Raw genomic sequence first — 26155 nt, forward strand, 5'->3', positions numbered from 1 at the left:
AGCTGACATACCTCCTTAACAGGAGCACAATGTCCTGAAGAGCAGGAGGTGAACAGAAGGTTTAAAAGCAATGTGAGATATGGTGAAAAGGCACAAATATCAGTAGGCATGCCTAAAGGAATTATTTCCTATTGTAAACTATAGAAAAAATGTTTAAACTTATTTTAGTCCAAGATCTGACATTTGAGTTGTTTGCTTTTAATTAACAACGTGACACTCACAGTCAGCGATGACATAAATACTCCTCTTTTTTACCCCTTTCCTGTGAGGATTGAGTAATGGATTAAACCTCATAAAACCTCTCTGAGAGTTAGGAAAGGGATCATCTAGACTCCACCATTTTGCAGCCACTCTTGTGGTTGGAAACAAAGGTGCTGAACAGTACAACCTCAAATTGCAACAGAAACTAAGGCTATATATCTCCCCCTGTTGTGTGCCTTCCCTTTCCATCCCTTCTGCTCTCCAAGGAGGCGGGGAGTGCAACGAGACCTCTGCCCAAATATCCAGCTGCAAACTGCCCAACCAGGACTGCACCAACGCTCGGCTCCAGCTGCCACCACAGCCACAATAAAACTGTTTTTCACCTGCTACTACTGGCTAACAGCTCACCTCAGGGCATGTGGGCAGTGACTACCACGAGCATCTGCCTCCCTTGTCCCTGCGGTGCCTGGGCATGACACAGGGGTGCTGTGGCCTCCCTGCACGGTGCCCCCAGATCCCTCCCTCGGGAGCTTGGAGCCCTGGCCTGCTTGCCTGGGGGTACAGCCAGAGCTAAACCTGGCCACCCACAATCCCCCTGATTCTCTGCACTTGTCTCGTGTTTGTATTTCTGAAGGGCATTTACAGATGCACAACTTGACCTGCCAAAGGCCCAAATGTTCTCAGTTCTTAACCTCTGTCTACCTGTGGGGAATTCAGTTTGGCAAGCCTATTTATTTTAAAGGGATTTTTATACAGCTGCGACCTTTTCATTCTGTTAATATTACCTTTCTCAGTACACTTAGCGTACACACATAGCTGCCGGGCCAATAACGGCACACAGAAGAACCTATTTTAGTTTAAAACCCTTCTCAAATATTAGGGCAGTTCGGTAGTCAATTATTTGTATTTGAATTTCAGCTTATTACTCAAAGGTTATCTGCTGGGCTCTGTGAAGGGTGACTAGGAGCAGTGGGGAATGGACTGACAGGAGAAATGAGTACAGAACTGGTCACCCATGGAAGGCACAAGCATGCCTGACCTACATCCCCGGGCTCTGTGTGCAGAGCAGATTCTGCAGCCAGGAGTGGATGTGGACACAGGAGCATGGAAGAAGGAGCTACTTCCTGGCTCATCCCTGGGCACTTCCTCACTTTGGGAAAAGAAATTTGATTTGCTCCTCAACAGTGGCCGTACAACACCTGGTTTTGGTGTTATTTCTTTCCTAGCTGGCAAAAAAGAGCCTTCCTCACCGAGGACCAAATGGGCATCGCATTGAGGCACTGCACTGGGAATGACCCAGATTCACCTGGAAAATTAACTGGAGGCACTGCAGCTCTCTTCTCTGAGCCCCAGGGTTCCATTTTGAAGGAAGAAATGTATTTGAAACAGTAATGTGACTATTAGCCAAATAAGCTGAGCACGGTGCCCTTCTCAGCTATGTCCCCTTATACGATTTGGCGAAAGACTTTATGCAGCTCATTTCTTTTCTGGTCTCAAATTGTGCTGGTTTGTATTCAATGGCTCTCATGTGCTGGTGGGGATATGGATGCAGTGCATTACCAGCACTGCTCTCCCCGGGTCAGGCCAGCACTTGGCTAGCAGTGCCATGCCTCTGCGGGCCAGACCAATATTGCAGGTCAACCACAACAATATTTCCTGATTTAGTGACTGGTTCTGACTTTTTTTCTCCCTGTTCCATGGGAGAAGGGGAAGAAAAAAAGAACATTAGTCGCTAAATTCAATTGAGTGTTCAAATAGCTGGATCCTTCCCTCCCCTTACCCTTCTTCCCGAGCAAAAGAAATTATTTTCACAAATAAACTATTCCCTGAAACAAATCCACTCAGCTGAAATCCAATTAGCTCTGCAGACACCGGGTCACAGAGCAGACTCCAAATGTTGACTCATACCCTTAGCAAGTGACGCTGGGGCTGCAAACTGTGCCTGTGAGTGGTCCTTGCCAGCTCCCAAGGCACGTGACAAGGCTCAGGAGAGGAGTGACACAAGACAAAAGCCACACATGCTCCCAGGCAGTGGCTCCCAAAGCGGGGGTATGCATCCATGGGCATGCAGGAAGCAAACAGCCTAACTGTTACAAAACTGCAATGAAACACAAATATTAAAAGTACCCAGAAGAGGGGAGAGCTCTGTGCCCATAACCAGTCCCCTGGAAAACAAAGAGCTGTCATTCAATATTATATATACAGGTAGTACCAATGCCTGGCTGTGTGCAAAGGTCTGGCAAATCTGCCAGAATGTCAAGAGCTACATCTTCTGTGTACTAAAAAATGAGCATGATTTTCTAGCTGCAGAGCTCCAGAAGATCTACTGTACAAATATTGAAGTCAAACATCCAGCGCAGGGAAAGATTTCAAAATACATGTAACCTTTAACAATCAAAATCATACAGACGGTAAAACAACAAAGCCACCAAGAGAGGTGTGGGGGATTCCCAGCATCTCTGGAAAAGGAAGAAAAGCAACTTCCTAGTATGTTTCTCTTGCCTCACCACAAACAGTGGGGGAGTCCAAGTGTTTTCTGAGCTATCAAACACCAAGCACAACCAAACCAACAGGCAAAGGAACTGCAGTGTCAGAATTAAGTGTGGATTCGTGCCTCAGACAAAAGAAAGTCCCCTCTATGTGAGCGAAAACTTGAGCAGCTTCGATCCTCCCAGGTCCCAACACAAAGCTGCCTTCTCACTTTTCTAAATTCTCCACACACTAACTCTGCTTCTTCCCTCTGCTTGGTACAGAACTAGATTTTACCACCTCGATTTCCACTTTTAATCCTCTCCGTCAGGAATGACTGCCAGGAATTGTTCCAACACTGCACCTTGTCACTTATGTTCTCTCAGCTGCTGCCATCTCCCTTGTCTTTTGCCTCCAAAAATTATATCCCTGCTTCCCAATAGGCAAGAACATTTTTCTGCCTGTTTGATGAATAAAGCACTACCCAAAAATAACACTTAGAGATTATTCTTCTATGTCAGCCATTTGTCTTTGTTCTGTGAGTGGCAGTATTGCAACTCTAGTCTAGGATGAAAATTCATCCATTTATATTCAGCCATTCCTTGTGTGACCAGGTAACAGAACAAGTCTCAGATATTTACTGTAAAGTGCAACTATATAATTAAATACAAAGTAAGGATTAAATCTATTGTACTTAAGGAGGAATTTGGGCATGACACACAGCGTTTTGGAACAAAGGCTGGTTCCTTGTGAGTTTTTTTTTCATATTGATGCAGATATGGTATCCAGCATTAATATAATGAATTAATAGCTAAAGCGGAATGTACAGCTATAACCACAAGAAATGACAGAGATTTCCTTCCAACAGCAAAGCAAATTTAACAAAGAAGTTTTTGTCAAATGGTTTTGGATTGCTATGAGTTAGTGGTCTGAACCCTAGTGTAAATTAATGGTATGTTCAATGAGGTTTTTAGACACTGAGGTTTGTTAGTCTCCCCTATGCTGATTGTACAGCCTGTATCAATTTTGTCCCAATCACCACTTTTAATCTCTGTTTTCTTGGGGTTTTTTACAAAAATAAAGGCAAGCAGATTTGTACACAAAGGCAAAAAATTCTATTAAAAAATCTGTCCAAATAGTATGGTATGAAAAACCTACTCAGGGAATTGCAGAAAACCTTTTGCTGGGCAAGAGTCAATACAATATTTTAGTGGGCAGATCTCACTTGTACAGAAGATATAACTTGTTACACACCTTTTTAGTTAAAGCCTTAATTGCACAAAGACAATTCAGTATCTTTTCACCGTCTTTGAGTCTGCTCTTGTGTATTTTCCTTCTCTCTTAGTAATTACTTCTGAATATTTTATCTGCTCAAAGGGGACAGTGGCAGATGCTTTTCTCTGAGTATGTAAAGGATAGCTAAGAACTAACCTGAAACAACGTAAACTCAGAGGAACTCTTGTACAGTAAGTAAAAGAATACTGGTGTCACTGGAAGATAATTAGATGAGGGGAAGGATCTTATCTAGATCATGCCTACCTGGTGTCCCTGGAGCTTTCTTTCCAACTTGCCATTTCTGTTCGTTCCTGAGAGCATCACACCTTCCCCTGCGGTCTAGTGTCAGTTCCGCCTCTCTTAGTCAGTCCTAGTCTATTTCATTCAACTGTTTACCAACGTTACAGTCTTGATATATTTCTAGTAAATTACAAAAGCACTGCTCTGGTCAGACGGTTTGTTTCCATTTATCTTAGTAGCATTTCCATGTGTTCTCTGTTCACCCATTCTCAGTCTTCAGGGGCTAATTTTAAACTTGGTGAATGCCTGACTCGGTTTGGTCCATTTAATTCCCAGGAAATCAGACTCTGGGCTGTGATTTTTATCTGTGTGGCTGCTTACTGCTTCAGGCTCATGCAACCATTCAGTGACGAACTGGAAATGGGCGTGAAGTCTGCCTGTGCTGCTGGGAGTCTGACCCACTGCCCAGCACACCGAGCGGCCCCGGCCCATCGCTGCGGGCCGCCAGGCCTGCCGAGGGCACCGAGGGGCTGCCGCACGCGGCTGCGGCTTTTCCGGGCCTCTGTGCCCTTTGATCCGGGCCGTGTCGCGGGGCCTGAGCAAACGCTGAGGTCACCGCTAGCTGCTGCCATGAGAGGACTCCGCTCACAGCTGCCGAGGAGGACGCTGCCGTGCCGCTCGCTCCCTTCGCACCCCTCCGCCGCCACGGCCCTCACGGCCCCTCACGGCCCCTCAGGACCCCTCACGGCCCCTCACGGGCTCTCAGGACGCCTCGCGGCCCCTCAGGACGCCTCAGGGCCCCTCACGGGCTCTCAGGACCCCTCACAGCTCCTCACGGGCTCTCAGGACCCCTCACGGGCTCTCACGGGCTCTCAGGATCCCTCACGGCCCCTCAAGACCCCTCACGGCCCCTCACGGCCCCTCAGGACCCCTCACGGCCCCTCAGGACCCCTCACGGCGTTCCCGCGCTCTGCACAGCGCCCCCTGGCAGACAGCGCCCTCTGGCGGACGGCGCCGCCCGCCCCCCACGGAGCGCGCGCGCCCCCCAGCGCCCCCCCGCCTCCCTTTCCCGCCAATCAGCTGCGCACACGAAGCGGCAGCCCCGGGATGCCCGCGGCAGTCGCCTGACCAAGACTCTCCGCGCCCGGGAGAGCGGCGCAGCCGTCCCGATGCTTCTCGGGCGGGTGCGGCTCTTTCTGCCGAGCCGAGGGGTCTAAGCCTTCACCGACGGTCCCTCGGTACGGCCAGCCTCTCAGGCACCTCCAGGTGTGACAAGCAAGGGGCCTCGTTCTCAGGACCTTTCGCCGCGGTGTGTCTGGGAGTTATGGTTCACCTGGCGGCGGATGCCCCCTGTGCGTCAGCAAGGCGGGAGAGAAAGGGGACTACAGATCCCAGAGAGCAGCGCGGGTGCCGCTGCCATCGCCGGCGCTGCGCGGGGCGCGGGCGGTGCGGGCCCGGAGCGCGGGAGCCGCGGCGGGGCCGCCATGGATCTGTTCGGGGACCTGCGGCGCATGAACAAGCGGCAGGTACCGGGCCCTCGGCCGCACCGGGAGCGGCCCTTCGCAAACGGCAGCTGACAGGGTCCTTCCCACCGCTGTCCCCCTGTGCTGCCCAGGAAAGGAACGGAAAATGAAGGAGTGTGGTTAAAGCGCCTCCGGTGCTGGAAGGGCTGGCGGGCAGCAGCATTTGGGGGCAGAAAGTCAAATCTGTGATTTTCTAGAGAAGAAGTTTCAGTATGACAGTTGCAGGAAATGATCTTTTGTCGTCCCTCGTCTCCTCCAGCCGCTCTTTTTAAACAAAAGTCGCTCTCAGAAGGGCAGCCTCTGCCTGTGCCCGGTGTCGCTCGCAGTGTCCCTCTGGGGCAGCTCCGAGCTGGGGAGGGAGGGACGGGGGGAGGCAGGGCCGTGGGACCCAGCGGGCTTCCAGCGTTTGCCGGCATTGTGAGCCTTCCTCAGAGTGTCTGCGGCTGTCACTGACACTCAGGGGGGGATTAAGCCGAGACTAAGGCACGCAGAGGATTCCTGCCTTATGCTGCAGCTTGGTGGATTCTGACATGGCAACCTGTGCTACCAGGCTTGTGTTGGAATGGGACTCTACCATAAAAGCCTAGAATTTGTGGTGCACTCGAGTTAAAGTTCTATGTTGTTGTGCTTCTAAATACAATACAGGACCTTTAAAACCCAATTTTCTTGTTTCACACAGCTGTATTACCAAGTCTTAAATTTTGCTATGATTGTGTCCTCTGCCCTCATGATCTGGAAAGGGCTGATCGTGGTGACTGGCAGTGAGAGCCCCATTGTTGTGGTGCTCAGGTGAGTCAATGGAAAGACTTTCTGCTTCAAGTCCAGGTGTTGTTGTGCCTATTGTCTCCTCCCCCTTCCCCTTGGATGCAGTTGGAATTTGAAATGTCACCCATTCAAACACTCACTTTCTTCTGGCTGTGTTTGGGCTCTGGCAAAGGTCACAGTGTCAGTAGCCATGGCTCAGCTCCCACTGAGGTTTGCAGGAGCAGTAAATGTGTGAGACCTTTTAAAACGCAAGTTCCTTCAGTCAGTGGGCAAACCCCTGCAGATTGCTTTCTGGGATTTGGTTTCTCTTAAAGGTCTGAGCAGTGTTACTGAATAGGTGAGGCTGCAGATCTCTGTTAAAATTGTGGGTTTATCTGTAAGAATTAAACGTTCTTTGATTTCATGGTGCTTCTTTCATTTATGCCAACAAACTCTCTCTTTCTTGTTGTTTGTAGTGGCAGCATGGAGCCAGCTTTTCACAGGGGAGACCTGCTGTTCCTAACAAATTTCCATGATGACCCAATCAGAGCTGGTGAAATAGTTGTTTTTAAAGTTGAAGGCAGAGACATTCCAATAGTTCACAGAGTTATCAAAGTACATGAAAAGTAATGCAACTTGGTGTTTTTTTGTTTGTAAAGCTGCTTTCCTTGCCCATGGCTTTCGGTGTGGGTTTGTTTGTGGTTTAGTGTGTGAGAGAGGCTCATGAGGATCAGCAGCGAGGCAAAGCTCAGCTGTAGGATGTGATCCACTTGTGTCCCCAGTTCTGTGTCACTCCTTGTGAGGGTCTGAGACCTTTCCCTCAGGGCTGGAGCAGGTGGAGCTGTGCCCAGGGGGAGTCCTGGCAGCAGGACTGTGCATGGGAGCAGAATGTGCTGCTGTGCTGCTACTGGTGCAGTTGGGATTTTGGTTGGAAGAGCAGATTTTTCATGGAAGGTGGAGATTCACAGTCGGGGTGCAGCCTGACGGTGTGTGAGCTTTGCTGACTGAAGTTTTCCAAGTTTGATTCAGGATAAAAGAGGAGACCCTTGTTTTTCCTGTGTCCCTTGGCCGCACTGCCCATGGCAATTCTGGCTGAGCAGCAGCAGGGAGAGGGCTTGGTGTGGCCGGGATTGCGGATCCCTGCCCTGCTCAACGGCTCCTTCCAAAGCACTTCTCTGCTCCCTGCCCTGCACGGGGAAAAGCCAGGCTGCAGGTGGCAAGCCCTGACCTGTTTGCTCCATGAACTGAAGGTGTTCATTCCTTGAGTAAAATCTGTTCTTCCATGCTTTTTAAAATTTCCAAGAACCGCCTATTTAATTTTTTTTATTACCTAAATTGTCTTTATGAGAAGTCCTCATTTCTTGAAATTAGTACTTAATGAACAAAATTCATTTGAACACTGTAAACTTAAGAGCTTTATTTGAATTAGTGTTCTGTTGAAGATGCTGATAAACGCACAGGGTTTTGCTGGGGAAGTTTAGTGCCTGGATGGACAATGTCCCTTCCGTGCCCATTGTGTAATTGCTTACATCAGTTGACAATCTAGGAGTGTTGTAAAAAATGTTTCTTGCTAATATCTGTTGATAGATAAAGTCAGTAAAGTCTGTAATGTTAATGATTTAATGGTGGTTGTTCAATAAGCAGGGCTGAGAGCAAACATTGTTATCTAATCTTGTAGTGCTTTTCATCCTCATTTGCTTTGTAGATGTTAATTGAGATTTTTAGATTAAGTGCTATTTAGTTTATCACCTCATTGCCTTCTAGAGGAAATGGGAACATCAAATTTCTGACTAAAGGGGATAATAATGAAGTTGATGATAGAGGCTTGTACAAAGAAGGTCAGAACTGGTTAGAGAAGAAAGATGTTGTCGGAAGAGCAAGAGGGTAAGTAAAGCAAAATGTACTTTGTAATTAAAGAGAAAAATTAGCTCTTACATCCGTTCTGCTGTTGATACAAACCAGATCTGATGTATTTTTGAAGTTTCTTAGATAGAATTGTAATTTAAAAGAAAACCTGGAAAAGTTGCTTCCTGTAGTCCTCAGACTGATGTGGAGGTGGAGTGTGGGGGGAAAAGGGGGGCATTTAACAAATAGCTCACCTGAGAATACAGTATTAACCAGCTTCTCCTTGTGATTGCTGGGAATTACTAAGAAATTGTTTTGGCATTCCACAGGAATTTTATGGAAGGCTTGGGCTTTTGACTTTGTCTCCTTCTCCTTCAGTTGAGCTGAAGTCTCTTCAGATTTTCTCAGATAACTTTGATTAAGGAAAAGTAATGAATTTTTTTACTTCCTATTCAGATCCACATTAGGCATAAATTATGGGATTGCACTGACATATTCCAGAATGAGTAACATTAAAATACTTTCATGTAATGTGTGAGGGTTAATTTTACATTCACCTGTTTTATCAATTACAGGTTTTTGCCCTACGTAGGAATGGTAACTATAATAATGAATGACTATCCAAAATTTAAGGTATGTATACTGACATTTTGAATGCTTGAATTGCTAAAATAACAAGTAGACACAACAAGAACCTTGCCTCTAAGCATACATGTTAATAAAATTTGTGTCTGTGGTTTGGTACCTAACGTAGGATGAGCTGGGTTTCCTTGCTTACTGTTGGGCAGTAGAATTTGTTGTTTGTAAGGAGTTGGAAACATGTCATTTGTCAGAATGTTGTTAGTTAAGTGTATGCAGTTTTGATGCCTGGTTATGATGAATTTGATCACTTTAAAATCTTCCTGCAATTTGGTAGGACCAGAGCTCTGTAATTGTGCAAAGTGTGATGTCTGAGAGGGCACCTTTTGAACAGTTTGTGCTTTCAGAGCTCAGCGGAGAGGAATTGTAATGAGTCTGTGTTCTGTGTTTCTTTGCAGTATGCTCTCCTGGCAGTGATGGGAGCATATGTACTGCTCAAGAGGGAATCCTAAACACGGGAACAAAGGGAAATTCACAGGGGGAGAAAACTAATATATTTCAGATGGTTTCATTTCTGTATACGGTTACAAAACTGTGCGAGCTTTTGTCTTGTCTAAATAAATGACACCTAATGAGTGAAGCTGTTGGCTGCTGGCTAATTAAAAATGATGTATTTACCACCCTCTGCAGACTGCTCTCAGCTAGCCTGGCACTGGTTTAGGGGGCTGGAGCAGCAGGGGCTCTCCTGCCTTGCCACAGTGGGTTTGACTGACTGGTGCTGCATCTGAACCCACTTTTGCCCTCCTGTTTGCCCTGGGGGTTATTTTTAATCTGTCAGTGCCCTCTTTTCTCCACATGACATGCTGTTTGCATCAGTGCTTGTAAGGACACAGAATCTCTGAACAGGTAGGAAGTTCCAGGAGTTTGGTCAGACTTACGCCTGAGTTGGCTGGTTGTGGCTGCCAAAAACAGCCAGGAGGGGTATTCCACTCTGCCTTGGTGCTGAGCAGTGGGGACTCAGAGCTTTCTCCTTGGATTTGAAACCTGCTCCTTCACGGGGTGAGGACAAAAGCCCAGGTTGGCCTGGTTTTTAGAGGCCTGGTTTTTAGGGACTGTGTGTGTTGCTAGCGCTCAGGCTGTTGACCATCTGCCTTTTGTGTTCTAGCTCTTCAACTAACCCAACAAAAAGGTTTTCTGGGGCTCTAATAACACTTGTAAATTACTGAATGAATAGCACAGTAGTACACTTCAGGGGTATTGCCAAGATGGGGAAACCAGAACTCTTGTGCCAGTTTGGAGAATGTATTATTCTCTCCTATCATATAACACTCGAATAGTGTTAAACGTAAAATTGATTTTTCATTTAAAAATTTACCTGATAACTGTATTTTATGAAATTTGGTATTTTTCTCCTATCTTCAAATGTCGGTGTTGCACCTTCAACAAAGCAAACTTGTTTTCCTTGCTGGCTTTGTTTTTGTACCTTTGATAAGGAACAGCATGATGCTTTTTTCCTCTGGAGTTCTGTTTCTTCTGTAATCCCTTACCTCTGCAAAAATACTCTATACAATAATGACACCTTTTCTGTTGTAACAGCTCAGGCTCAGCAGACAACTGCTGAATTTCTCCAAGTAATATTACTTCTTTTGTGTCCTACTAAGTGGTTTTCATGTCCAACTGTATTATAAAAATTACTTATTTTGTGTCAAATTATATAGAAATAAAATTGAGTATAATAAATGGCATGGCAGAATAATGTCGGGATCGTTAATGCAGTCTTCCTGGAAGTGTATCATCCCAGTTAAGAAAAAATAATGTGTTTTTTGGAGACAGTGTATGTGGAATAAGATTTTTTTCTTTCTCTTGGTGTTGCTGAAATCCAGATTTATGCTGTCCACCTACCCCAATGCGAGCACAGTCAGCTCTGACTTGGAGAGTGCAGTTGGACATTTTGCAGCTGGCCAATGTGACAGTGGGATTTAGTCACAGGAGTGGCTCAGAGCCATGCCAGGGGGATCAGAGTGAGGGTCAGGAAGGATTTCCATTCTGAGAGGGTGCTCAGACCTGGAACAGTGGGAGAGGGTGGGTGCCCCAGGCTCAGCGTTCCAGGAGCACTTGGACAGCGCCTTGAGCTTCGGGGCTGCCTGGAAGGGCTCAGGCTGTCGGGCTGCATGGTCCCTGTAGGCTGCTCTGATCCACAGGCATGTCCATCAATGCTTCGCATTTGAATTCTCCAATTATGGAACCCCTCCACTGCAAAAACCGTAAACCCAAAATTGTGGCTGCCACAGCAGCCTGGCACAAGTTCAGTGTGCAGTGAGCAATCACTGGGCTTTAGCTTCAACTGTCCTGGGCTTTCCAAAGTGCAGCACAAACAGTGTCAACTACCTTACACTGGGCCTTATTAAATTAATGTTATTATTTCATATTATTCAGCCTCTGTAAAGTTGCGGAGCTCTTTTCTGAGAAATGTCTTCAGTTCTTCGGGGAGCTGTTGCTGCACCGAGACGATGGTGAGGTTATTTGCAGAGCACCTGCCCTGAGTGCAGGTTGGAAATGCTGGAGATTAGTCTATTCAGCATCTTCAACATTTACAGAGTATCCCTCGGTGATCACGCCTGTTATTGCGTTGGAGGCAGGCTTCCACCAGTGTTTGTTCTGTGCACACATCCTGGCTGCGTGTAACGCCAGCACCCCTACAAAGACAATGATGAAAGAAAGGCACACCATGCTGATATTGTCCCTTTTTATAGCCAGCAAACACGCCTTGCTGATACAACCATGATGCTTGTCTGAAATGTAAAGGAAGCGGATTAAAGTGTTATCGTGGTAATAGCATTTAAAAACCATGAATGTTTTCCTGCCATGAAGAAGCACAGCAACATCTTGCTTTGCCATGGGATATATGGAAAGGTTAAGGGTATTTTAAAACAGAGAGCCGTTCCTTGATATTTAAACACAAATTGATGTTATCAGGCTTCTTAAAGAGAAATACTGTTTTGAGTGAGTTGAGTCACTCACAGTTCATAACATCCTTTGGTTGTACCTGGTTCCTTTTCTGTTGTGGGGGGTCCAGAATAATATTTCTCTATATAATCAAGTTACTATTTTCCTTAGAAGGGTAATCAATTAAGAATTAGAATAAATCCTAATGAACAAGTAAATAAATAATAAAGGCAATAATAATAGTACATATACAGCGTATGAGAAAAGTTTATTTGTTTGCATGGTGTTTTCAGTACAAGAGATTTGGGACTGAGTAAGAATTCATGTTTGGTTGGCTTTGGTTTTGTTTTCTGAAAATGGACAATTTCCTGAATTTTTCAATTTCCTGCCTTAATTGCTTCAAACAATTAGAAGTTTCTCTGGATGGCAATATTTTATTTGATCAGCTGTCACTCAGCACAGAGCACATGTCGGTCGCTGTACTGCACAGTGCAACTTGAGGCATGAGAACACTGTTGTGAATTAAGCAGGAATGCATAATTAATAACCAAAAGAAAAGAATGAATCACATTAATCAGTAAAAGAAGACTAAACAAACTGTGACTAAACAAGGGGACAATTTGGCTCAATACAGCAGGATACAGGATTTACTTCAGAAGGAATTGTACAAGAGTTTGCCTAGAAATTATGTAAATTCACATCCGTGTGAGTTTCCAGTAGGGATAATTCAGTTCCAGTCGTGTGGGGCTAGCTGGAGGAGCTGGCAAGTTCCTTTCAGTCAGCTCTGCTCTCTGTGTATCCCAGTTCCTGACACAGTTCTCTAGACAGCACAATCATCACATTACACGTGGCTTCATCCTGTCCCTGCTGTTCTCCTGGGTGACAAACAGCACATCAGGGCTTCATATCTTATCGTTGCTCACCCACCTTCACTCCAGTGAAACCACTGTAAGTGTTCCACTTCAGGGCCTTTCCAGGGATGTACTGTCTCTGTCTTTTCCCTGCGCTGCCTCTTCAGGCTGGAATTCTTTTCATCCATTTACTACAAAGCTGGCCAGTTCCAGGTGCCTCAAGGGCTTCAAAGTTTACAGGGTCCCTGTGCAGGGAAAGCAGAAAGTCCTGTAAATGCGCATCCACTTTACTGTCACTTGTGACAGGACATTTAGGTGAAACTGGGAATTAAGACAAGCTCTTTGTTCCAGCGAGGGACAGGGAGGCCCTTTGCCCCAGGTGCGGCCGGACCGAAGCGCGCACGGCGCGGTTCCGCAGGGTGGCGGTGGCGTCGCCCCCTGCAGCTCCCGGGTGTGCTCTCCGAGGAGCTCCGGTGCCCCGAGGTGCCCGGGCGGCCCCAGCGCCGGCGAGCGGAGCGGGGAGCGCGGACTGGCGGGACGCGCCCGTGGTGCGAAGGGAGGCGGGAGCGAGAGCGGCCGCCCGGGCCGGCACCGGCACCGCCTCGCTCCCCCCGCGGCACCGGCACCGCCTCGCTGTCCCCGGCACCGCCTCGCTGTCCCCGGCACCGCCTCGCTCCCCCCGCGGCACCGGCACCGCCTCGCTGTCCCCGGCACCGCCTCGCTCCCCCCGCGGGGCGGGAGCGGCCCCGTGAGGAGGCGCCAGGCGCGGCGCTCCGCTCGCCCGCGCGGGCCGGCTCCGGATAAATGGGGGGCGGCTCGGGCGGCGCCGCGGAGCCCTGGCGGAGCCGGAGCGCAGCGCGGCTCGGGCGGCACGGGCGGCACCGAGCGGGGCAGGATGCGCGGCGGGCGGCCCGCGGCGCTGCCGCTGCTGGCGCTGCTGGCGCTGCTGACGGCGCGGGGCGGAGCGGCGCCCCTGCAGCCCGGCGGGACCCCCGCGCTCACCAAGATCTACCCCCGCGGCAGCCACTGGGCTGTGGGTAAGTGCGGTTCAACTCCTGCAAAGGCACCGGAACGCGCGGTTCCCGCGTCCCGTGCCGAGGCAGGGTAAGTCTTAAACCTCCGCTTCTCCGTCCGCTTTTATTCCAGCGAATCTGACCAATAGCCTCTCTCTATCTCCAGACAAAGCGCTTGGTAATCGCTGCCCCTCTCTCAGCCACGTTTTCTCTGACCATGTAACTTGTATAAGAGACAGAAGAAATTAATAGTACCGTATGACACTGACAAAATCTTCACTCCCAGTAGTGCTACAACTATCTACCCCCTTCCCTTCCCTCCCCTTCCCTCCCCTTCCCTCAGTCAGTAGCGGTCCCACTGATGTTTGAGCAATCAAATTTTTACCTGTTTTGGTTAATTTTGTGCTACTTTAATTGTTGTTACAGGACATTTAATGGGGAAAAAAAGCACTGGAGATTTTCCTTATGATTTTGAAGAAGAAAACAAGACACCATTTTCAGCATTACCTGAAAATATCAAGCAGCTGGAAGAGTATCTGCGGTGGGAAGAAATCTCAAAATATTTGCTAAGGCTGCTGGAAAGGAATGAAAATAAAAGTGGTCACTTTTCAAAAGGAGGGCTCCCCTGGTACACCAGGAACACCTGGGAGACAGATGACAATAGCAGTTGGAAACATGTAAGTAAGATAAAGCCTGTAAAGAAAATCCATGTGTTCAGGTTTTGGTTTACAGAATCATATCAGCTTCCTCTGACTGGTGGATTGTTCAGAAAAGCAGCAGAAACACATCTCATGTATTAGACATTCAGTACAAAAAGACTCTTCTCTTGATTGCAGATTGTCACTCACCGATTGTATTTTCAGTGACTTCATTTGCTAGTGGGCACAAACACGGCATGCATTCGGCAGATTTTAGTGCCTGGGTTCCCTTCCAGCTGCTTGGTTGGGCCATTCTTTTTCTTTTTCTTTTTCTTTTTCTTTTTCTTTTTCTTTTTCTTTTTCTTTTTCTTTTTCTTTTTCTTTTTCTTTTTCTTTTTCTTTTTCTTTTTCTTTTTCTTTTTCTTTTTCTTTTTCTTTTTCTTTTTCTTTCTTTTCTCACATTAGCGGCACATATTGCCCAGCAAAGCCAAGCTGGTGTGAAAGGCAAGTGTGAGGGCAGGAGGAACCACATCACACTGAGAATGTTCTGCCTTGAGCTAAGTAAAGCCTCATCAGGATGTTCTGCCACTCAGGATGTTCTGCCTTGAGCTAAGTGAAGCCACAGGGCTGCAGGATTGTTTTCTGGTCCCAGCATTGTCCCTGTTTCCTTTGCCTTTTCTCCAGCCCATGGGGCTGGCTATTGCTGTGGTCATTCCTGGGTTTGCTAAAGGAGTCTGGGGTTACTGATAAGCTTCCCCTCCTCATCCCTGAAGCTGATGTGCTTCCTAGTGCTGTTGCACAAGACAACAAGGTTTTGGAACAGATTAATCCCTATTGTTTTGGGAAATCCTGTAAAATACACTGGGAAGGATAACAGTGAGGTTTTACAGAAAGTAGTTGGGGTCTAATGTAAATCACAGGATCCACAAGAAAATTCTTTTCCTTATAATACCTCAGTCATGGTGATAAAGCTTCAGAATTCTTTTGGGTGACCATGAAATAGAATAAAAAGATTAATACATCCTCTTAAAGATATCAATGGGAAGAATTTTTCCTTCCCGTATTCTACTGCAATATGATGTCATTAATATTCCTGGGCTAACTTCAGCCTTGTTTCCCTCCTGAAATCCTGGTGCAATCAAATCAGTGAGTACTTAGGCTTTTATTTGAATGTGGGCAAAAATTCACTCTTTAAATTAAGCTATGATTTAAGTCTCTCACACAGCGATATGAATGCTGCCCACAGGTTTCTTTCTGGCTGTAGCTCTGTGATAGTGATGCATCATAGTAACTGGTTATTAATACTATCTAAAATAAAACTATTTATTCCATCTTCAGTTCTGCAGTGTGCAGCTTTGTAATCAAATTAAATGAACAAATTCCATTATTTAATGTAAAGAGGGAAATGTTCTGACTTATAAAAGTATCTGTCAATAAATCCTGCTTAGGAGGGCTGGAAGTTGCCTCCGATAAGTTGAATCATACCCATATGTGTGTACTTCCACCGTAAATTAACATCCACATTTCTGTGGTCAGACATCGGACATCCTTATGGAGTAATCAGGTTATTGCCTTAAGCATCCAGATTTCTGCAAGGATTATTAGAAACCAGCTCATGTTTTTCCTGTGACTAAGATAGAGGACAACTTGCAGAACCTCTACAAGTTCATTTGGCCATAGAACCTTAGATGCCCATCATTCAACAGTTTCTTTGTCTCCACCCTGAAGTGAAATCTAATGAAAGGATCTGTAACTGTGCTTTCATGTTGTTGGACACGACCATCTGATGATACACAGCCTAGACAGGATATGATGTCCTGTTTTCCCCTTGACTTCAAGAAAGCACCTGAAATTTAAGGTATTTCTGAGATCTTCCTTCTAGATGAAGAAAACATGAAGATCAAAAGGAATATGCTTTACTCTTTTGAGGGCCGCGATAGTTTCCTAAACATTTAAATAATTAAAATTATTTTTCATTTTAAAGTTATTTTGGACAAAAGAGGCCTTATTTATAAAGGTGGATCTCTGATATAGGGAATGGGACATTCCCTGTAGTGTGCATAGTGGTACAAATGCATAACTGGCCTTTGGGCCAGTTTTGTGTAGATTTGTCAGGCCATGAGGGGTTTCATGTGCACAGACTTTGGTTAGGTAACACCTTGGGGTAAGGTGCTGCTGTACCCCAGCTGTGGAACGAAGGTGTCCACACACAGGAGAGGATTGCCAGCTACAGGAAGCTGAGGATGATGGCACAGCACGTCCAGAAAATTTGTCCTCGGCATGAAATACTTTTCCAGGCATATTTCATGTGAGTTTGGAACAGAAACTTTTTCTCAGAGGAACCAGATAGCAGATTTGCAGCGGGTTACTGTTCCCTGTGCAGTGGCCTGTTGGACTGAGACGCTAAATGTGACCAAAGCAGGTAAATGATGGGCCCTGCTGCCAGCTTCTGGAATGGCTGTGCCAGGAGCACGTGCCCCCCGAGGGCTGCAGTTCCCCTGCTCTGACCATGAGAGATGCAGCCTGCCCTGCCTGCAGGCCTGTGCTCCACCTGCAGCGCACGGCAAATGCTGCCTGTGCTGGAACAAACTGACTCCAACAACTTTGCTTCATGGATGCTTTCAAATTTACCTGATTTAATGTAAAGCTTGAATTTTAAATTTAGGATCAGGAAGCCCCAAAGCTAGAAGTAAACACAGATGAGTACCTCAGGTAACTCAGCTCAGGGTCTCTCTTATTAGCCCAAATCATCCCGTGCATCACCACTGACGCTCACACTGGGCTGCACATTTCTTAAGAATAAAAGAATTATTTCTAAAGGACTCACTCAGAGGAGGGAAATAGCTGTAACACACAAATAGTCAGAAAATGGAAGAGGTGAGCCCAATACTTCTTGGGGTTTGACTTAGGGTGGTGCACCTGTGTTATTTTATTTTCAGTAAATGCCTTGCCTGCTCTTTATTCTGTGAATAAATTACAGTTAACGTAGTTAAAGGGGAGGCAAATCTCTCCTGCAAGTTGGACTAAGTGCAAAAGTAAGTTGGAAAATAAACTTTAAATTGTTTCTATTAGTTGGCTTTTTCACACTAATGAGACAGGATATAAATGAGATGGCACACAGAATTATCTGGGAGAATGACTTTCCTCCTACTTTGGCAGTTGGTTATTACACTAACCAAGACAAATGGGGTCTGTTTCAGAAAGATTATTAGGAATATGTTTGTTATGTGAATGCACAGAGCAGTTATCTATTAGGTTTATTAACTTATAGAAGGTTTATTATCTTAGTGAATTACTTTTTCCAGGACTGGTCTATAACTAATATATTTTCCTTTTTTTTAGATGATGGACTATCTGCTTCAAGTTGTGAATATGAAAGAGAGCACTCCAAGCTGAAAGAAGATCGCTAAATCATGAAGAAATTGAATACTTTCTGTAAGAGACTATATTTCACAAGCACTTGATTGTATCAGATAATCAACACGGTCACTTTTCTGTACACAAGAATTCCTTTGTGTAAAGTACTTAAATACACATATTCTTGTATGGTTCAGCAAGGACTAAATCCTCTACTTCATTTTCAAGGTTGCATTTTCTCATTTGAATGGCTTTGATATATATACATATATAATTGTTACGGAAGGGTCTTCCAATTAATTATGTGACTTACCTATCGAATCATTTCATCTCTTAGTTTGAAACTACATGACATTGCAACATTCGCAATAAATAGTACCAAGAAAAAGACTGATTTTATGCTTTTATTTGAGTTAAGCAGCGAAATTCGCTGTGTAAAAGCCAGTAGCAAAGGCCACCGCCTTCCCCGGGCCAGCGCGCGTGTTGTACTTTGAGCCGCTCTGCCGGGAGCCCCCGTGCCCGGTGTGTGCCCGGGGCTGACGCTGTGCCCGCGGCCCCGGCGCGCTGCGGCAGCTCCGCCGTGCCCGGTGTGTGCCTGGGAGGTGACGCTGTGCCCGGTGTGTGCCCCGGCCCGCTGCGGCAGCTCCGCCGTGCCCGGTGTGTGCCTGGGAGGTGACGCCGTGCCCTGTGTGTGCCCCGGCCCGCTGCGGCAGCTCCGCCGTGCCCGGGACGGAACCCGGCCCGGGACGGGCCCGACCGCCTGCTCCCGCCGCGTCCGCCAGAGGGCGCCCTCTGCCCGGCCGTGAGGGGAGCGCTCCGGGGAGCCCCGGGACCGGCTGTGCCCCGGGACCGGCTAAGCCTGATACCGGCCGAGCCCCGGCCGTGAGGGGAGCGCTCCGGTGAGCCTGATACCGGCCGAGCCCCCGTCGTGAGGAGAACGCTCCGGTGAGCCTGAGACGGGCAGAGCCCCGGGACCGGCTGAGGCTCGGCCGTGAGGGGAGCCTGGGACCAGCTGAGGCTCGGCCATGAGGGGAGCGCTCCGGTGAGCCCGGGACCGGCTGAGCCCCGGGACCGGCTGAGGCCCGGCCATGAGGGGAGTGCTCCGGGGAGCCCCGGGACCGGCTGTGCCCTGACACCGGCTGAGCCTGACACCGGCCGACCCCCGGCCATGAGGGGAGCGCTCCGGTGAGCCCGGGACCGGCTGTGCCCTGACACCGGCCGATCCCCGGCCATGAGGGGAGCGCTCCGGGGAGTTTTGACATAAGGCCTTGGCAGAACACAGAGATGCTCAGAGAGGAGACACAGTATTAGTTTTACTAGAGAGACTGGTAATGTCAGCGTCCTGGTCCAACGAGCTTTTGGTTTCACTTTTTTTTGTTGTTTTTTTGTGGTTTTGTGGGCTTTTTTTTTTTTTTTTGTTGGTTGTTGCTTTTTTGTTTGGTTTAGTTTTGTTTGTTTTTGTTTCGTGGGGGATGTTGTTTGTTTGGGGTTTTAGATTTTTGTTTGTTTGGGGTTTTTTGGTTTTCTTTTGTTCCACTATTTTCTCCAATGCTAGCATTTTGCGGGTGGGTAAACTGTGGCTGACAAACTACTGAGGGAAGTCCCAAGGTTTATAGCAGCGACAAAGGAGGACGGCTGACTGCATAGAAGAGAGAAGCTAAAACACTGTAGCTGAAGGGAATGCACTTGAATTAATGCCTGTTCATAGTGCGTCCCTAGAGATGAGGAAAGGAAACCAGGAGCTTTGAGCTGCTACTTGAGATGTTGCAATAGCAAGAAACTGAATGTCCATAATTGAAATGCCTGTCAGATGTAGCCAGGGCAGATGGAAACAAGATCGTTCAACTCTCTGTGCAGAGGAAGGGAACAGTATTGCCCTCAACGCCAGCAGCTACTACCAGAAATTCAAACTATGGCTGAGCAACGTGTGTTTTCATGTCACAGGGGCTGTGAGCTACACTGGCAGTAGCGCACACGGCAGCCAGCCTGCTGCTCCGGAGGGAATTACAGCTTCCGAGCCACGCAGCAGAGACTGAGGGTCCCTCCTGCACACAGAGACAGTCCTGCTCTGCCGGGACGCCAATGAGCTGAACCTCAAGTCAAAATTAAAGAGCTCAGGTATCTGCTAGTTTTCTTGAACATAGGTAGGATTTTGAGCAGGGATAGAGAGAAGGAAGGGAGACCAGAATACACTCTTGAGAACAAATTCCATCATGGCATTTTCTTCATAATTACTCATTCTCTGGTAGTCTTTTTTCTGTATTATTCTTCCTTACTCCAACTTCAGGTGTTGAAAAGAAGTCAAGTATGGACACTAAAAATACTATGTTGCTAATACAGTTTAAGCAAAAGAAGAAACAGACCACTCAGAAGGCCATGCTAATAGCCTTAGCAAAGTTAGAGTAAAGAAGTGGTTAAGGATCTAGATGATTTAATCCAGTTTTAAGAAAAGGTTTTACAGTGAGCAATTAGATGCTGTTTAAGGAATTAATCGCTAATGGGTCATTAACTCTGACTGGTATTGTACAGTTAACAAGCCGAGGCAGGATTATTAGACTCAGCACCCAATTAAGGAGGAGAAGATATTTACAACAAAATGAACAAATGGGCTTTTAAAATGGAATGGGACAATTTGAAAGAAAGTGTAGGAACACAGAAAACTAGACAGGCTAGAAGAAAGATGCGTTTGCATATGCCTCTGTCTCTTTATTTGCCCACTTCCGTGTAGCTGGTAAAATATTCATTTTAGCAATAAACTCCCAGCTTTCCTTGAGAGACATGGACCAAGTCGATCCACTTACAGGGTTCACCTGTACAAGGTGTAAGAAAGACTAGTTTAATATGCCAATAAAAGAACAACCACCGTATCTTGCCATAATCTTTATTTGTTTGCAGGTGCTGGATCAGGACCTTATTAAAAGTGAGCAGGTATCTTCAGCTGCTCCTTCTGCTGCCCTGTCATTGTGGTTTTATCTACTGCCAGTCTTTGACTATCTCAAGTAACCAAGCATCAGCGCTGCTGACAGCCGATCAGGAATTAGAGGGCTTCTTTCCAACGACTTTACAGGATACAGAAGAACTATAGGTAAGAGAAAGGGAGGGTAGTAGTGCCAAAATATGGGACAGCACTATTGAAATCTTGGGGAGTTGCTTATTAACCATGAGCAATAAGGACAGGTGAGAACTTTAGGGCAGCAATTTAATGTGCTTACCTGCAGGAGGGTTTCCAGCTTCAGAGCCACAGCTGGCCTGTAGCCAAGTAATGACAAGTGAGATTGTTCCTACCCTGAGAAGGAAGAGTGTGCAGAGCCTGTACAGTCACTCATTAGTGTGTGTCTCCTGCTGACACAAACCAGGCTACGCAGGCACTTCTCAAGCACACCAAGAGAAATTCTTCTCTTGCAGCCACCAAAAATGTCATGTCTTCTTGCAACTGGTGATGCAAGCAAAGCTTACCTGTGAAAGGACCACTACAATAAGACCTAAAACCTGAAGCAATCCAATTTTTGTTCTCCTTCAGGTGTCTTTACTAGAAGTTAGCAAAATACCTGCCTTGTCCTGACAGCAACGGCAGTTCTTTTCCTGGCAGCGCTTCCTCTGTGTGCCAAGGAAGCAAAGAGACGTGTGCGGGGAAGGGTGGGCACCACCACAAATGCACACACAGTAGAACTGTCAAGTCCAGAGCGCAGCAGGACAGTCTCCCCCAGCAGGGCTTCATTCCCCCCAGACTGAGGGGGAACCACTTGGCTTCCCTGCGTGCCCTGTACCAGCACAGCTCAGGGCAGGGAAGCTGGGGGTCCTGAACTGGTGCTCTGGTCCAGAGAGGCAGGTTGGATCTGCAGGGAGGCTGGGGACAGAGGAAAAGGCGTTTGAAAACAAGATGGATTCCTATTATCTGTAAAAGAAGCTCTCCATACAATAGATGGGGGCTGCTATGGGGGAGATGGAGGAGATGGGGGAGAAAGCTATGAAGGGATGTTTAGAAACTGCTGTCTGAGGTTAAAAAGCTCTCTGAAGTGAAGCTGAACAAGGCTGACATACTTGTTTCTGACTGGACTCTTAAAAGATACGCACAGATTGTGAAAATATAATTAGACGCCGGCCTTTGTCTGGCCACAACGAGTGGGAAATGGTGAAAGGAGAGGTCTCCCAGTCTGCATTGAATCATCCCCAGGACACAATGAGGGCACTTGTGCATCCTTCTCTCTTCCCTAATGAGAAACATTAATTGCCACAACCTCCCGAGTGTGTAGAGCACCCCATGCCCAGCAGAGGAGAAGGGGTGTTTCATTACAGCTTCTCAGCCCCATTACAGGCAGTAACGGAGATAATGAAAAATAAAGATGCCGCAGTTTTAGTTCGGGCAGCCTGGCGATGGGCACTGGGTGGGCAGGGGAGCGGGCACGGCCCAGCTCTGTGCCAGCCCCCAGGGGCTGTCCTGGGCAGCCAGAGCGGGCAGGATGAGCCTGCCAGGCCCCAGCCGGGTTTCAGTGCCCGACCGGAGACCGTCTGTGTGTCCCTGTGGGCAGCTGGACTGCAGGGGGCAGGAGCCCTGGGGGTCCGGCCATTTCCCTTCTTTGCAGAGGCAAGCACTGCCACTGACTCTGGCCTGCAGAGCCCACCTGAGCCTGGCACTGCTCCACAAAGGCAATGGGGGGAGTAGTGTGCCTGCCCCGAGGACTGCAAGGACTCTAAGCCCCCCCTGCCCACTCCCATCTGGGCACACTCTCCATCAGGGGGATGCAGGCCCCAATGCCACAGGCAACTTGGGCAGGGTTCTGTTGATGGAGGACAGAGAAGAGCCCACAGCTAGGCATCTCCCACCCCTCCGTACATCACACGGAGCAGAGGCTCCAGCCCAAGATGCCCGTTTGGGTTCGGAAACATGATACACAACCTCCATGCAGATGGTACCATTTAATGGTGTAGAAGTAGAACCCCCTCCCCAGGTACAACAGTCCTGAGCTCCCAGCCACCTTACATAGCTCTTTGCCCTACTGTAGCTTTTATTGCAACTAAAGCATCCAGCCAAGGAGGGAGAGCAAAAGAAACTGTTTTTCCTAAGCTATGATCAGGCCCCTAACTCTTCAGGGGTTGTGGAAAAGGGAACTAAAAGGACCACAAAATACAAAAGCAAGTCAAGGCGTAGGGGAAAGGCAAGTGTAAGGGACAGCCCTCCTGTGCCTGGCCATCCATCCGTGGCAGCCAAAGCAGGGTAAGGATGTCCTTCAGACGTTCTGGGATGCGCCTTCCCCATGGCTTTCTCCCAGGTGCCGAGAGGGAGTTCAGATTGTCTGCCAGGGCTTGCCGATGGACTGGATGTGCTCCTTGGCCTTCAGCCGCAGGGCGGCAATGCTGGTGTTGCGTGGGTCTGCCTCATCCAAAGGGAACTTGTCCACAAAGGTGGCCCCACACTGATAAGGCGGCGGCGGCCCCATGGCCCCCAGGGGCTGCAGCGCGTGGGTCACCGCCGGAGAGTTCAGGAAGGGCGGTGGCGTGTAGCTGCCGGGCAGGCTCTGCGGCGAGGCCACGAAGCCGGGCAGGCTCTGCAGGGCCGTGCTGCTGGGCACTGGCGGGCTGAGCCACGTCTCCAGGGGCAGGCTGCTGCTCAGAGGACCCATGGGCGCTGCCTGCGGCGAGCGGTTGAATGAGAGGATGGGCGAGTCCTGCAGCTTCATGGAGGTCACCTCCAATTTCTCCTGCCGCCTCCACTTAGCCCTTCTGTTCTGAAACCAAACCTGCAAGCAGAGCTGTATCAGCCAGGCCCCAGGCAGCGGAAAGAGGCTCACCTCTGGCTGCAGCGGTGCATGCAAAACAGAGTGAGGGAAACACACTTTGCCGAGCTGGGGCAAAAGGGAATCTGGGGGGCTCGGGCGTTCTTCCACGACCCACAGCCCCGCGCTCGGTGGAGAGCAGTCCCGCAGTGGAGCGGGCCCGCCCATCCACCCGCCACTGCCCTGGCACACAGCAGATTCAGCGGCCCCGGGCCGGGACACGCCGCTCAAAGGGCGGCAGCAGCACCGACGAGGCGGCTGCAGGACGCAGCTCTGCCCCGAGCCCCGCGCTGTCCCGCCGGCCGGGCCGGGTCGCGGCCGTGCGGCAGCCCTGCCTAGCGCTCCGGCGGGGCCCCGAGTGCGGCCGGAGCCGCGCTGCGGTCACGGGCCCGCGGCCGCACCCGGGCTGCTCCGGCCGCCGGGACCGCGGGGCTGCGCCCAGGCGCGTCGGGCCGGGCCGTGGCGGGGAGCCGGGCCGTGCGTTACCTGGACGCGGACTTCGGGCAGATTGACCTTCATGGCCAGCTCCTCGCGGCTGTACACGTCGGGGTAATGGGACTTCTCAAAGGCACGCTCCAACTCGTGAAGCTGGTACGTGGTGAAGGTGGTGCGGTTTCGCCGGTGTTTCTTCTTGGGCTGTTCCTCTTCCGACGGCTTCCCCTCGCCGCTGCTGCCAGCGGGCAGCTCGGGGCTGGCGCTGCCGGGACAGTACGGCTCTGCGAGGGGAAGACGGGGGGTCACCGACGGGATCTCCCCGCGGGGCTTGCCCGGGGGCGCGGGGGAGCGGCGCCCACCCGTCCGCTCCCCGGCACCCTGCGCTCGTCCACAGCGCTCACCTTGGAAGCGCTCAGCGCGGCCTTGGGGCTCGGCCGGCGGCTGCTCTCCGGGCATCTTGGGCAGGCAGTGCCGGGGCCCGCGCCGGTCCGCCTCCTTGGCGCTGCCGTCGGGCGGGAAGGCGCCCAGCAGCCCGTCTTCCTTGGTGAACCCCAGGATAGCCTCGATGCTGTGAAGCCTCGACGGGTTGCCGCCGGGGCTCCGCGCCGCCGGGGCGGCCAGCGAGAAGGCGCCCTCGGCCATGGCGAGCGGGGCGCCGGGCGGGTGCATGAGGCTGCCGGCCCGGGGCTCCGCCGCGCCGCTGCGGTCTCACCCGGCCTCAGGGCGGCGCGGGCAAGTCTGGCACGGTGTCGCCGGCGGGCTGGCCTCCTTGGGGCGGGGGAGGAGTGCCAGGGGGCGGTAAGCGAGAGGGAAGGCGAGGCCCCCGCACCTCTTCGGCACGGAGGGGGAGGCAGGGCATCCCCCGGCCCCCGCCGGCCGCCCCGCCCCTCCCCGCCGGCCCCAGTCCCAGCCCCAGCCCCAGACGGCCCCGGGCGATGCCATCCGGGGCCCCCGAGGCGGAGCGGGGCGGCCCCCTGCAGCCGGGGGCTGGCCCGGGGGAGCGCCGCGGTCGGAGCCCCGGGACCGGGGCAGCGCTGTCGGAAACCGCGGTGGGACGGGCGGCGAGAGGCGCGCCGGGCACGGGGGGACAGAGCCGGGACGGCGGGAGCCGCGGCAGCCGCTGCCGGGGGCGCGGTAAAGGGGACTCGGCGAACGGGACGGGAAGGGGCGGGAGCCCGGAGGAGCCGGGCCGGTGGACAGCGGGTCCCCGGCACGGCCCCGCGCCGTTCGGCGGCTCTCGGAGCCTCGCCGCGTTTCTCTTGTCTTGACCTCAGCCCAGGTCCCTCCCGGACGGTTTGTAGGGGCGCCGGTTTCACGGCGGCCGCTCGAACGCTGCCATGCGGGACGATCCGCGGCCCCGGCCCGAGTCGGGGGCTCTGGGGTAAAAGCCGCTGCGCTGGTGCTCTGCGGGACACTCGCCCTGCGCCCGATTGCCTCCAAAGGCATTTCACAGGCCGGGTGCTTCCGGGCAGGATGGACGCAGGAGGTGGGCTCAGCCTTTCGGACTTCACAAACCCGAGGAAGCTCTAAGCAATATTTGCGAGGAAGTTTTCAAGTATGCTGCTGTAGGACAGAGCCTGTGAGAAGAGCTGATTCGGTGACCCTGTACTCCACGATGCGAGTGGGGCTGGGAGCGGTAGCAGGCAGGGCATAGCTTCATGGGGGATGAACAGAATGTTTTTGGAGGTGAGGCAGGGACCCGAATCCCACACATTTCTCTTTGTACTTGACTTGGTGGAAGACGTGGACCTTCCACAGAACCAACCAGATAGCAGCATCACGTATCCTGCATCGGTATTTTCCCTGCTTTTGTCTTTCTGTCATTTTCACACCAGCACTTCCCAGTTCCTCTGAGGCACCAGTTACCTTTTGTCCCAGCTTGTTTATGTGACAAACGCAGTAACATCAAGAGTGATTTTCAGTCTACACTTAGCTTTAGAATGCTTCCATTTGAAGCCTGAGGAGCGTGAATGTGGAAGAAAAGCACCACTGCTACTGCTTGTTCTTCCAGATATATTAGCTAGTCTCATAAGTATGACCTCTCTCAATAAATCTGCATTTTTTTATTCCCCTTCTTCCCCATCAGGCTCCATATCATGTAGATTTTTTCAGAGGAATCACTTCAAAGGTTGGCAGTGCTTGCTTCTGCCAGCGTCCACACCTTTTGCAAGTTTATGTTCTGATGTCCCAAAGCAGATTTCTTTTAGGAGTGCACGGCTTTTCCTAGCTTCAGGTGAGGTTTGCCTCAGTTCACCACTGACTGCT

The 26155-nt window shown here is 49.9% G+C and overlaps 3 protein-coding genes across 4 annotated transcripts; 2 read left to right on the forward strand and 1 right to left on the reverse strand.

The window, feature by feature from the left end:
- Positions 1-5479: 5479 nt before the first annotated feature.
- Positions 5480-10689, forward strand: SEC11C (SEC11 homolog C, signal peptidase complex subunit). 2 transcript variants are annotated; one of them, XM_058823658.1, is made up of 6 exons: positions 5490-5711; positions 6388-6497; positions 6929-7078; positions 8217-8336; positions 8873-8930; positions 9335-10689. In XM_058823658.1, the coding sequence occupies exons 1-6, from the start codon at positions 5529-5531 to the stop codon at positions 9386-9388; spliced, it is 675 nt and encodes a 224-aa protein (XP_058679641.1). In that variant the 5' UTR covers positions 5490-5528; the 3' UTR covers positions 9389-10689. The 2 variants fall into 2 exon arrangements, with proteins under 2 accessions (XP_058679643.1, XP_058679641.1); XM_058823660.1 differs by lacking the exon at positions 6929-7078 and having other exon boundaries at positions 5480-5711.
- Positions 10690-13522: 2833 nt separating this feature from the next.
- Positions 13523-18028, forward strand: GRP (gastrin releasing peptide). Its single transcript, XM_058824265.1, has 3 exons — positions 13523-13710; positions 14113-14363; positions 17667-18028. The coding sequence occupies exons 1-3, from the start codon at positions 13569-13571 to the stop codon at positions 17718-17720; spliced, it is 447 nt and encodes a 148-aa protein (XP_058680248.1). The 5' UTR covers positions 13523-13568; the 3' UTR covers positions 17721-18028.
- Positions 18029-22966: 4938 nt separating this feature from the next.
- RAX (retina and anterior neural fold homeobox) lies at positions 22967-24559 on the reverse strand. Its single transcript, XM_058824026.1, is given in 4 exon segments — positions 22967-23419; positions 23942-24205; positions 24310-24370; positions 24372-24559. Coding segments are annotated over 4 exon segments (966 nt in total).
- Positions 24560-26155: the final 1596 nt, after the last annotated feature.

The sequence above is a fragment of the Ammospiza caudacuta genome, chromosome Z (genome assembly GCF_027887145.1).
Source record: "Ammospiza caudacuta isolate bAmmCau1 chromosome Z, bAmmCau1.pri, whole genome shotgun sequence".
NCBI lineage: Eukaryota > Metazoa > Chordata > Aves > Passeriformes > Passerellidae > Ammospiza > Ammospiza caudacuta.

Bases quoted from the DNA above. Each gene is read 5' to 3' on its own strand.
- SEC11C (XM_058823658.1), top strand. From the start codon at position 5,529: ATGCCCCCTGTGCGTCAGCAAGGCGGGAGAGAAAGGGGACTACAGATC. The intron at 6,498-6,928 runs GTGAGTCAATGG...TGTTGTTTGTAG, and splicing joins CCCATTGTTGTGGTGCTCAG to TGGCAGCATGGAGCCAGCTT. The intron at 7,079-8,216 runs GTAATGCAACTT...ATTGCCTTCTAG, and splicing joins GTTATCAAAGTACATGAAAA to AGGAAATGGGAACATCAAAT.
- GRP (XM_058824265.1), top strand. From the start codon at position 13,569: ATGCGCGGCGGGCGGCCCGCGGCGCTGCCGCTGCTGGCGCTGCTGGCG. The intron at 13,711-14,112 runs GTAAGTGCGGTT...TTGTTGTTACAG, and splicing joins CGGCAGCCACTGGGCTGTGG to GACATTTAATGGGGAAAAAA. The intron at 14,364-17,666 runs GTAAGTAAGATA...CCTTTTTTTTAG, and splicing joins ACAATAGCAGTTGGAAACAT to ATGATGGACTATCTGCTTCA.